This window comes from Dipteris shenzhenensis, chromosome 18, assembly GCF_047967505.1.
Source record: "Dipteris shenzhenensis isolate YYH24624 ecotype China chromosome 18, Dip_SZ_1.0, whole genome shotgun sequence".
NCBI classification, from domain to species: domain Eukaryota; kingdom Viridiplantae; phylum Streptophyta; class Polypodiopsida; order Gleicheniales; family Dipteridaceae; genus Dipteris; species Dipteris shenzhenensis.
In genome coordinates this window covers 40432285-40444851 of record NC_141613.1, presented here as the reverse complement: position 1 = coordinate 40444851, position 12567 = coordinate 40432285, and the positions used below count along the sequence as shown (strand labels likewise).

Sequence of the window (12567 nt, the reverse complement as noted above, 5' to 3'; positions counted from 1 at the left end):
CTTCAATGCAAGGTCCATCTCTTCAATGGGTCACATAGCCATATTCCCCAGGTATTCCCCATCACAACCAAACACCGTGAACGATGAGAGATTCCATTGCATCGTGAAGTGTTTTCCTCTCTAGAGGGTGTTTTGCCATCAGCGTATCACCAATGGGCAACACAATGGACTTCATATGTGCATGGTGAGGCATGCAAACACTGCTATAAGTTATTCCTTAGATATTTATAAGCCATGGCCCATAACATACTCAAAACTAAGCAAGCATTGATTTAGGTTTTCCAATCACACTTGATGCCTTCCAACATCCTCTTAATGGCTTGTATGCATTACCCTTGATCTAGTTAGTCCTTATGCTTTAGTATTCAAACCAAAATGGTATTTTAACCTTATAGGAGGATTTACACCATATCCCTTCTTCAACTAGATAGTATGAAAAGCATAGTTCTTCATGAGAAGGCTAATCATGCGAGATTCGTGTGCTTTAGTACATACCATTAACAAAGAGTTCTAGTCCAATTATAACTATCCCAATTGCTTAAAAGCCTTTGCCTTGGTCTCTTACTTGAAGATTCATCTCATGCCTCCTTTATATAACAAAATTTCTTACTCAAAGAATGACTGCTGAGCAAGCATAGCATAAGGAACTGTTATTCACCATGCCTACATAGCAAAAAAAATCAAGGAACTTATAATAATGAATGAATGCCTTAATGGATGGCAAAAAAGCACAAAGCAAGCAATGGGAAAACCCCTAATGCTTAGCTACTTTCATATTTGCTAGCTCAATATTGATTTCCTTAGATGAAATACAAGACGCTTGTTGGGCCAAAAAGTGATTTAGTGAGCTTGTTTGATTACATGATTTGAGGGGAGGAGTATGGATAGAGCATAGTTAAAACAAATATAACTACTTTTTTGAATTTCCCACGGTTGAGGATATGTATGTTGTTCTAGTTTTGAGAGAGAGAGAGAGAGAGAGAGAGAGAGAGAGAGAGAGAGAGAGAGAGAGAGAGGGAGTTTTAAAACAAATAGGTCTCCAAATTTGAAAAAATATAATTGAGAAGGTGTGGAGAAAACCGAGAGAAAACCATTAATGAACAAGGTGGATGATATTTAATCGTGCAAAAGAAGACTAATTCGATAGAAAAGGGTGTGGAGACTAACTGTGGGAGATGATGAAGGAGAGTTTGAATAAAGATAATATAAATTGAGGAATGGAGTCAAATAAAAATGGGGGAATTTCGCGAATCTCCAAGGGGACCTACAGGCGAGGCGAAAAAGCAAGCAAGGGGGGGGTCAGCGAAGGAGGGGGGGGTGGGGGTACTACGAGTGGGACTGAGTGAGCGGCGCGCCGGGATAGGCCCGACTACCCATAATCTGAAGGGTCCGGCCGCCCGCCCCTACCGCTGCCCCTGCTCCGCCTTTCGCGCACACACGCTTTCGCTTTATCCCGACGGGCAGATCTCGGGACAAGAGTCACAAGACCCGTGCCCCTCGCCCCTCGCCCCTTGCATGGCTATCCTCCCTTCTTATTACTTTCCACACAACTTCTTCCTCCCCCCCCCTTCCTCCGCCACCTTCCTCCGCATTACTCCGCCTGCTTTCTTCCTTGCCTCCTCCTCCTCCTCCCCCTCCACTATACAACCTCTCCCCATCCCTGTACCATGCCTCTCCCTCTCCTAGCTCGTAGCACCCCCGCTTCCCCCCCCCCCCCCCCCCTCTCCCCCACCTCTTTCTGCTCTCTTACCCTCGTTGAGTACCTTCTGCATCTCAACATATCGAGTACCTTCGCCATCTCAAAATATTCTGGAGGTTATCTCCTCATGAGTAGATATCTCCGCCACCCAGCTACACCTCTACATCATCTCTCTCTCTCTCTCTCTCTCTCTCTCTCTCTCTCTCTCTTAGCTACAACACTTAAAGGTGCACTGGGATCAATCGGCATCGAATTCTAAGCCTTCTTGTCCTTTTACGCTTTAGACAAGGATGAGGCAAAGCATGAGCCTTTGAGCAGCTTGTCTCCCGAGCACTGAGCATATCCTCCAGACCTCATGTATCTTTACAAACGTAGATATTGTGGTATGGGCTACCTCTCACAGCCACTCACCTTAGACCATTTCTGGGCGCTGGCTATCCGTTGCTTGGGCTTGCTAACTGCGTTTTATCTCTGACATTACACCCCCTCTCCCCCTTGAATATGCGTCCCCTCCAGGTTGCCTTCACAGAGCAACTCACCTTCAAACAGATCTCTTTGTTTTGGCGCTATGGGTGGCGCTTGGCGCTCTTACTTGTCAAAGCCACAGCTGAGCGTACGCCTTCAACAGCACTACCTCCGTGTGATCACTATGCTCCCTGCGTCATTAGCCTTTTGCACCTGCCCACCACCATGAACGCAGTCCACGCGCACAATATAGAGATTGTCATCTCACTCGTCTTTTCCATCCTTTCTATTGGCCTCTTTCCCCTGTTCTGTCCTCTGCATCATGCTCAGTCCGGAGACATAAAGCCCACCTGCTTGCCCCAGCAGCTCAGCCATTATCAACTAGCGTCTCCATGTCCTTCGCGTACCCCTGGGCCCTCTCCACCCTTTTAGCAGGGGTATTCTCTGGCGTTGCTGATTTCCAAGGCCGAAGGTTCTATCTCAGTGAATGCTAGCTTGATTGGCCGAAATATGGATCAACTCGGCTTAGTCGGGTATCTGAAAGCCATGGAACAGGTCTATGGTTCGAATGTGAGGAACACGACCTATGTGACACATGGTTTTGCTGTAAGAGCCCGGAACTCTGAGAGGTGCGTTCTGATATTTTGAAGCTTTGAAGTACCTTAAGCTTGAAACCCACGAAGAAGGCTGAAGGTGTCGAGAGAAAGTTCAATTAGGGACCCCCAAATGCTGGAAACGATGATTGAGCAATGATGGCTTATTTTGTTGCCGCTTCACTGCTAGATGCATACAGCCAGCTAGCCTAAGGCCCTGATAAGTACGTGTGTGCTCTCTAGGTAAGCGTTTGCAGCACTCTAAACTAGCTAAAATACTTGCACACGTGACTCCGCAGGTTTGCCACTGTCACGCGCAACAGTCACGCTTCGTGCTCGTCGAGCGTCTAGGTTTCGTCGAGGCTCACGAGTCACAAGGACTCACAACTGCCCTGAGCTCCACCGGGATCGCGGACGAGGATATGGAGCACGAAAGCAGCCTCAAGCGCCAGGCTGCACTGATGGAAGTGCAGTCCCTTTCAAGGAAGCCATGTTGCCTGGCACAGCACGAGTTCGCCGCCGTGACGAAGAAGAGATTCGGACAGTGTGGCTACCCGGACAGACCTGAGTGCGGGCATCACTATGATTACCAACTGGTCGCCAAAGATTCGTCCACTCCTGGTTGGCATGCCACAGAAAAAGTGATACAGCGGCCATCTTATCTTCTTCATAGTAGGGAGCCACAGATGTCCCAGGCCGTAATCCAGTCTTTGCAAGGAGGGTCTGAACCAAAAATCTTCAACGATCCTGCGCCCAGTTTCCTTCCTGAGCAATTAGGCAACGCAAATGCTCAAAACATGTTCAGGCCAGAACATGTGCCAGGCGATTTGAAGAATACATGGGATCTTTATAGACACAGTGCCGCACTCATGAACGATTTCATGTGGCCGCCTGCGAAGTTGAAAGCAAATATCGTTGCCCACCCATTATTTGAGCAATTGCTTGCCGCTCACGTTGCATGTTTGAGAGCTGCTACACCCGTGGATTATTGTCACGATATTGACGCAAGTCTGGCTAGCAAGGAGTACACAGCTGCCAAATACATGATGGGGGGTCGAGAAGATGAGGATGTGCTGGACGAAAAGGACGATTTGGACCATTTCATGGTAAGCTTCATACGCTTAGAACCTGTGTTCGCATTTAATGGAAAGACAGAAGATCTTTAGTAGGATTGCATGTCAGACGAAACTTGTTGTTTGTAAAGTTCTGGACAACGGATAAGCAGGCAGCCAGTTGTCCCTTCAATTTTCTCTGATTTCCGATGTTGATCAGGCGCCTGACTTTAGGTTTTCGAAAGATGGCCTGAGCCCTGATCACCCCACGAATCCTTCTGAGCTTACTGAATCTCCATCTTTACGATGATCCCTTGCCCCTCTTCTCCATGACTCATTCCAATTGGGCTGCACTAAGACGCGTGTACAGATGGACTGAAGCCTGACTGATAACATCTTTGAGTGCATGGTGCCTTCCTCTCTCAGGAGGTATAACCTTCCTCGCCAGCCTCATACACTGCAGGCTCAAGGACAACGCCCATCGTTTTAGCATTTTTGTATTGTGCATATGCGCTAGTTGGGAGACCTAATCCATCTGTAATAAAGGAAATGGCTACTGCAAGTTTGTCTTTGAGAGATCTAGCCTGTCATCGACTAAGGGTAGTTAGAGAAATCAGGAACGGCCAACGTGCGTACGCTCTTGATCGATCTCTGATTGTCAGGTGCGCTCTTTTTTGCGGGGAAGGGAGGCGAAAGCTCTCGCTTTAGCTGGTCTCTCGCATGGTCCTAACGATCTACGAAACCAACGTGTTTATGTAGATCAGATTCCCCCCTTAGACTAGCGTCGCCATCCGATGATGTGCAGGGAAGTTTGTTCCCTTATTAGACAAAACGGGTCTTCGCTTCCAAAAATTGGTCATTTCACTTAGCGTCTATATCAATAGATCAGGCAATTGTCTCCGCTTCCAAAGTTGGTCATTTCAACTAGCGTCTGTATCAATAGATCAGGAGATTGTCTGACTATATTGTCTCAGTATATCAGGCTATCAGCAAACATTGAGGTCTCAGTATAATCTGGCATACATGGGAAGTACGAGGTGGTAATTTGGGGTAGTATTTAATGGCCTTTTTGGTTAATTTGACTATTGGCATCTCGTATGGTCATGTGTGTGAAATTGCAGGAGCAAAGAAGAGGCTTAGGCCAAGATTTAGCAATCACAAGATTTCTCCAATAGAAGAGGTATATTCCTACCTCTTTCTCCTTGAAAGTGGAGTAGAGTAGCCTTTGTTATAAATTTACAAGATCTAAATTAGAGCTTTTTCAATTACCTCAAAGGTGCATGAAGGGGTTTATATAGGCCATTTGGGGGATTGTATTCTTAACAATGAGAACACATATTAGGTAGGGGTTGACAGAGTACTTTCCAAGGGTAGAATAATATTTTGCATTTTTAAGGGTGATAAGCCAAGTGATTAAGATTAAGACCTTTGAGAAGAACTATAGAAATCTAAATACGATATTCACTTTGCCATGACGATTTTGTAAATGCTGACACATCCTCCTACTTATAGTTCTTAAAAAAAGTGCATGTCTTATCTTGTATAAATTTGAGGGATATCGCATGAATGATCCCATGTGGTCTAAGGGTAGTTAAAAAGCAGCTAGTATAGTTTGGAGACTAATGATGGGGTCTAATGAGAAAATTAATTGCACAAGAAGCAATCAGGTTCATGCTCCTAAATGCTCCATTCCTTTGGATATTAAGCCTATATTGTATTACATCCTTTGTACGCTAGAACATATTTGTGCTATGCATTAATGCCTACATGGACAAGGTTTATGTCCGCATGCACTCAACCTATATCAACATGAATCTAGCAATGTTAGCCCAATAGTCAAATGTAGTTAAATCAAGCTATTCGTACTATTCCCTATGTGAATGGATTAATCCAAGTAAATACAAGTGATGGTTGATCCAACGCTTGTGAATAGCACTATCAAAATGTAGGTAAGTTAACCTTTATCATGGTGGTTAAAATGCTTTTACTTCACTATTAGGTATACCTCTAAGCCTTTAGGCCACCTATGCTCATATTACAGATCTATAAATATTGGTGGAGATCTACTGGCCATGATTTGCATAGCATACGAAAATTTTTCCATTGACATAACATCTCCTTAATCTCATACACATGTTGGGGATATTAACACCCCCCTTTCTGTTTGTCATCCAATACTTGTTATGAAGGTTTACTAGAACTCTTGCTTAGGCAAAGTCAATCTCTACTACTTGATGAATTTAGTTCTAGCACTTTCATGGAAATTCAATGTGAGAATGGTATAGAGATTCCTCGTGACTAGAAAATCAAAGCCATGAGGAATCACAAAGAACAATTCTCAAAACTAGAAACTACGCAGTGGTAGGTTGATGTTTTTTTCCTATTTTGCATCGCACATCAGAATATACTTATTATTCATATAGCTAGAGATGTATCATGGTCTACTCCACAATAGCATCATTACTTTTAAGTATACAATATTATCTTTAAGCTCCCTATCTCAAGGTTTCTTTTCTAATGAAGCTAACTAACGACATCCAAATGAGTAAATTAGGACCTAAACTCATATCCTCTTGTTGTAAAGAAAAGTTTATGGAAAATGGGAAAGACAAGTCTAGCTAACTAGAGAGAATAACCTTTTATAAATTAGCATATAGAAAAAAAGTTTTTCCAAGGAGCACGTGTAGCCAGCACATTTGGAAAACAAATAACAAACCTATGCAAGTAACCCATGTCAATGATATTGGATGGCATTAATTACTCTGTACATTAAAACAAATTCCCTACAACTACTAAGAAGAGTACAATTTTATGCATGATATGCTTTTTATTTGCACCCCAAGACATACTATAGAGCCTATCCTTGATACATGGAAGCATACTACAGTAAAATGCTATGGATTGGTTATGTTTGTCATAGCAACAAACCTAATGGACACTAGTTACCTTTCAAAGAGAATATATATTGTTTCATCTAATAAGATAGTCCAAATTTCATGTTTTGTGTAACATAATTTAGAAAATAGCTCAATTAGCCTGCTAGAAATTGGATTTTGTATAGTGTTTGAATCAAGTTTGTTTTTGAATTTTTTTGATAATTAGGCAAAACATTGCAACTAAAACTCTCTCAACTAATGATTCATCATGAACTCAAAGCTTTCTTTGGATTGGTTTAGTTTTATCGTAAATATAACAACGATTCCTATTCAAAAGTGACATTTGAATTGGCTTTGAAAGGCTTTGCAAATATCTCATGTATGATTTTTATACTTGCTCATAAAATAACATTATGGAACCTTAAAGAGTGCAAGTGACCTTGATAATTTTGCCTTATATTGAAATTCTAAGTGAAAAAAGCCTGTAGAGTGTCTTTTCAGGACTTTGCTAGAATATTTTCAAAATAGTATTTGTATGAACATCGAGTTTCATATAGTAGGCTACGTGGTAGTTACTTTACAAAATCTAAATCTGATATATCATAAAATTTTGAACAAGGATCTGAAACTTACATAAACATACTTTTGTTGTGTGCATAATATGGATTGTGATTATGCAAACACATTTATAACCTTGTTTGTATGTGGTGAAAGGCTATCAGGTAAATGATTAATCTAGCCTTAATGATATATGGCTATTACTGTGCTGTCAAAGGTAGAGTGTGCTTGTAAGAAGAATTATATCACCATGTGGAGTGTTACTACTATGATGCTAAATGCAGAGTGCTTGTAAGAAGCATTATATCACCAATAAAATAATGGTAAAATTGTACCATTAGTAACGGTATTTATAGCATCAATATAATTCTATATCTCTTTGCTCCCCCCCTTGCCCCCTTTTCTTTGGGCATTATACCTTTAGTAAATGATAAGCCTTAGTTGTAGAATTTTAGTATTTTGTAGCAGTATACATTCTTTTACTCATAGGAAATAATCGTAGGTTGATTGTGAATATGCAAATAAACATGTGCTTGCATAGCATTGTTATCTTGCATAATCACATCATGTCAGCATGTGACCACATGGTGCAAAACTCTAAATTCAATTCATCCTTCACCAAAATTAGACTTTGTCCTTCATTGATATTGGTGTAGTAGATGACTGGTAGATGATGTGATGCGTTGATGTTGACTTGCCTTGATCATGTAAGAATAGGTGATGTGTTAGATTGACTTTGATTTGTATCCATGCTTGTGTGGGTGGGAAGCATTGAAATTACATTTGAGCTTTCAAAAATTACCACGGGTTGACTTGAATCCTTACATCAACAATAGTTATGACAACTGTCAATTGGTATTGTGATCACTTCTACTAGGATGATGGCTGGGGAGTTCACTAAGCAATATGTAAGATGAGTACAACACAAGGGGGTATAATTTTCTTCTAGAGTTACATATAATTTACATACATAGAGGGGTACTTAAAACCCTTTATGTTGAACACATGTGATGTAGGGGGTTTTACAGAGTCAATGTCATGGATGATGACATAACTTGAGACGATATTAGGGGCTAAGTTCATAGAGATATGTAGTTTGTCGAGAGCTAAAAATATACAAAGTTTGAAACTCATAGACATGCTTATGTGATAGCCCATGCAAATAAGCTCTAATTCTTATAGTCTATTTTGTTAACGAAAGGGTTATCACCACCCTTAGCAAGCTTGACTAGTGGAGAGTTGTCATGGTTATCACACCTTTTATGGTAGGGATTAAAATTTTGAATGGAGGATAATTTTAAATAATTAAACCATAATGAAGCACCTTCTCCAAAAATTTTCCTCTGATATCAAGAGCCTTTGATTTGTGTCTTTCTCATGTAATTGTAATTCTAACTAAAACTAGCAAGCCCTATGTTATGTGATAATACTTTGACCTTTACTACATAATGTTATGAAGAATTGATCATAGTGAGCTCTCACATAAATTTCCTATCCTAACATATCATGTACCATAGTCCAGGTGGTTTGGACAAGTGAGGACCAACAATATCTTGAACCCATGAACTTTCTTGGGAGTATTAAGTAGGCCTCCTCATAATCAAACAATCACTACATGTATTCCCTGAGGTTATACTAGATTACTTTGAGTAAGTATGATGCATTGCACCTTGTACTCAACCTTTCATAGCCTAAAAATGGGTTCTATATCTTGTTCCCTTATATGTTACATGTAGCATATCCATCCATAGCCTGTACTATTGACTCTATTGATATGCACCCTATGGTCAATATGCACTCTTTTAGCCTTATTCCAAGGTTTACGAGGGCCTTACAATGTTGGTCTTTCTAAGACTAGTCAATTGTCTTCTCAACTTTATTCATATCTCCTCCTTAAGGCATGGATATGGTTTTTCACTACTCCCTCAATATATTTAAGTAACTCAATAGATCACATGGTCTTTTTCTTTTAAATTACTTTAAAGTGTGCCTTATTCACAACATCATGGAAGTACATCCACACTCCATACAGTATCATTATAGGGTGACACTAAAAGACACCTTTCTTCTCATATGAAATTATTACTTGTCTCATTTTTAGATGTAGTATTACTTATTGATTAATCTACTATTTCTTGTGAAAAACTTTTGCATTTAAAAAAAAAACACACACAATAAATTGTGACTACAAGCATGATAAATATTGAAGGGAATGATAAACTAATGTGGCATCATGTCCTAGGAGAAGAAGAAGATAACAAAATCAAACTTAGAAACCACACTCATGCATGCAACCTAAAATGTACAATCAAAATTAGCAATATAAGAATTTATGCCCATGCGCATGAAGGGTATGAATCCTACAAATTCATAGTTAGGGTTTCACCATTTGGTTTGTTCTTGAGATTTGTGTACATTAACACATAATTCAACTTACATTAAATATCAATATACTTTCCTACTCAATGGGAATAAATTAAAATCAATGTACTCTTGGTCTCTAGAGTAAAATTTATGTTTATATGCATTAAGCATAGCTATATATGCCAAAGAATGTTGGAGAAGTGGCAATGATATGCCCAATTGGAAAAGAAGACATAATCATTAATGATGAAAAACTTGGCATGAGGCTATGACCCCATTTGCAAGCATGGGATTGCATCTTGTTTTTACCAATTTCAAACATTTAGTGCTTTGAATAGTAAAAACATACAAAATGCCACAACTCTAAAAATGATAAGCTAAAACAAAGTTGTATTGTGAGGATGTAATGTCTAAAAGAATTATATATATACTTTTTCTTTTTTTCGAGTTTTTTTCTCATGTGCTATGTTCTTTGCAGTAATGAATCAATAATATGAAACTTGGTCATTGTAAAAGATTATAGTATCGGTACCTTATTTATACATTACGAAATATGTTATTTGTTCATTATTTAGATGCACAAAAATAAGGAAAACATATTGTTTGAGTAGAGTTTGATAACGTGCATCATAATGAGTGATAAGACGTAGATTTACAAACAAATGAGGTTGCATAAAAGGTTTGAAAAAAAAGAAATTTAGAGACATATACATGGAGTAGGGAAACCAACTTTTCAAACATTCAGTTTTATGTAATTGTTCATTTCTCTCCATTAAGGGTCACATTTAGAGTAATAAAAGCATGAAATATACAGTCCATTTGAAGTTCTAAAAACTTGTTGAACATGTGTATGTACTATATGAGAGCTAATATTACTTAATTAAAGAGATCATGACATCTGTGTTGTATTGTGTACATGAACTAATGCACTTTAGCAATTTGGTTTCAAATTTAAATCTAAATAGTTGACTTCAAATAAATAATCTTCTAAAGGGAACAAATCAAAGGCTTTAAAATAACTCCTTTCTCTATACAAACTTACAATTTTCCAAATACCCCAATTAAAAAACCCTTGAATAGGTATATTTCTATAAGAATTTGTGATATTTTGCTATGTGAAATCCCCTTCTATTTAACTCACATGCTATATTTACATATGATGAGTGAAACCTCCTCCCTCTGCAAGCAATTGAGTAGCTTAGTACCACTATATATCAAACTTTGTATTTTGTTTTCTTTTATATTTCTCATGAACTAATGAATAAACGAAGAAGTTTTTCATAGAAGATATGAGCTAGGTTTATTTTGAAACACTAGTGCTTGAGCTTCTCATCATTCCAAATTTTATATTACATTTTTGGAGATGGAGGTCTAGTAGCATCTCCAAGAAAATAAGGTTCTATACATGTATGGGGCACCTTGATATGAAAACATCCTTTTATGGATGTGGATAGTGAAGCATATAGTCCCTTGTATTAATCCTTATGAATATAGTAGATGTACGTAAATAGAGAAGTCATTGTTAACCTTGTAAAGATTTATAAGGTCTTTGTATAGATCACATTTAAGTGAACCGAGAAAGTTATTGATGTTAGAATTGTGTCACAATAACTAGCTTCAATAAGTACATCTATTAAAGAGTAATACATAGGGATGAGTAGATTTTAAACCCACTACGTTAGTTCACCACATGATTTTATAGACCTCTAGGTATTTAATTTAAAGGGGGAGAAGTTAAAACAAAAAAAAGGGATGCTTAAGCTAATTGATCGAACGAGATAGTAAACTCATGACAAGGCACCTAAACTAGTGAGCCCCTTGCAACCATGTACCCCAAAGTAACCACCACTACCATGTCCCACCCTCATGCTTCTTCTACCCTTACAAGTTTCCAAAACCCTTAGTGAAATGTCTTTCATGCCCTTGGCAAATTACATGCGATTTTGATACACATGGTCACACTACAAAACTACATTCTTGTATGGAAAAGAATTAGGGTATAAGTTATTCCTAGTTATCTTCCAAAAAAATGGTTAGATGTCTTGGTTGTATCATTGTAATTATCTTTAAAATGTCTAGTAGGTAACTACAAAGGTATGATTATGTTATGCCATGGTTCTTCTTGCCTCTCTTGGAAAGTCCTAATTGTGCAGGGAGTCCACCCTTAGGGGGTTCACCTCACAAAATGTTTGTGTATCATGTGCATTCAAAGAAGGGATCTGTAAATTTAACTTTATGATAAATTTAATAGAATCACAATAATAAAAAGGTATTTTTAATTCAACATTATTAAAAAGTCCGTTAGTTCATAAGTAAAGAGGCTCAGGAGGTTCACCTAGAATGTATGTAGGTTACCAGGTGAGTTGAAATGAAGGATATTTTAAATTAAAAATTTTAAGATAAATTTATAAAAGGGAATTTATAAGTTTACGATAAAAATTTTAAGATATTTCTAAATTAAAAAGGGGTAATTTAATTCCTAAAAAATGTCTAGGTAAGGGGGTTTTTCAATACCTCCTGAATGCAAGTTATACATAGATTTCTTAGTAGTCAACACCTCGAGTAAAGAGGGATGGCTTTAGTTGGGGGGGATTTGTAAATACCCCTTGAAATAAAGTGATACATATGATTCCTTAGTGTTGCACATTGTCATAGTTTACCATGTCAAGGTATGTCAAAGGGTAGTGTACATCTTGAGGTCATCTAACATGCAACCATGTTTGGAATAGACAAGTTACCTTAATTTGTCCAATACAAACGACTGTTGGTAATCAGATAGCATTTTTAAAATGTTAATAACAAAGTTCATGTTCTTTGATGCACATAGCTTGGGATGATTATTATACTTTAATATGATGATGAGTACCTCTCTTTGAGCCCCATGAAATATAAGAGTAAAATAAGAAATATTCCTTTTGTAGTCTTGGGGACCCTTGGATGTGTATATAAAAAGACTTCAT

At 38.5% G+C, this 12567-nt stretch overlaps 1 protein-coding gene across 3 annotated transcripts in view; it reads left to right on the top strand.

Annotated features, from left to right (window-relative positions):
• Window positions 1-2181: 2181 nt before the first annotated feature.
• LOC147891226 (homeobox protein knotted-1-like 7) overlaps window positions 2182-12567 on the top strand; it is a 57282-nt gene continuing 46896 nt past the window's right edge. The window contains exons 1-2 of one of the 3 annotated variants that reach the window (XM_087389308.1): window positions 2182-2770; window positions 3057-3863. In XM_087389308.1, coding sequence (XP_087245434.1) covers window positions 2675-2770; window positions 3057-3863 — 903 coding nt within the window. In that variant the 5' untranslated portion in view covers window positions 2182-2674. Of the gene's footprint in view, window positions 2794-2938; window positions 2982-3056; window positions 3864-12567 lie in introns of those variants that run through there. The other 2 variants (XM_087389309.1, XM_087389310.1) reach the window with 2 other exon arrangements.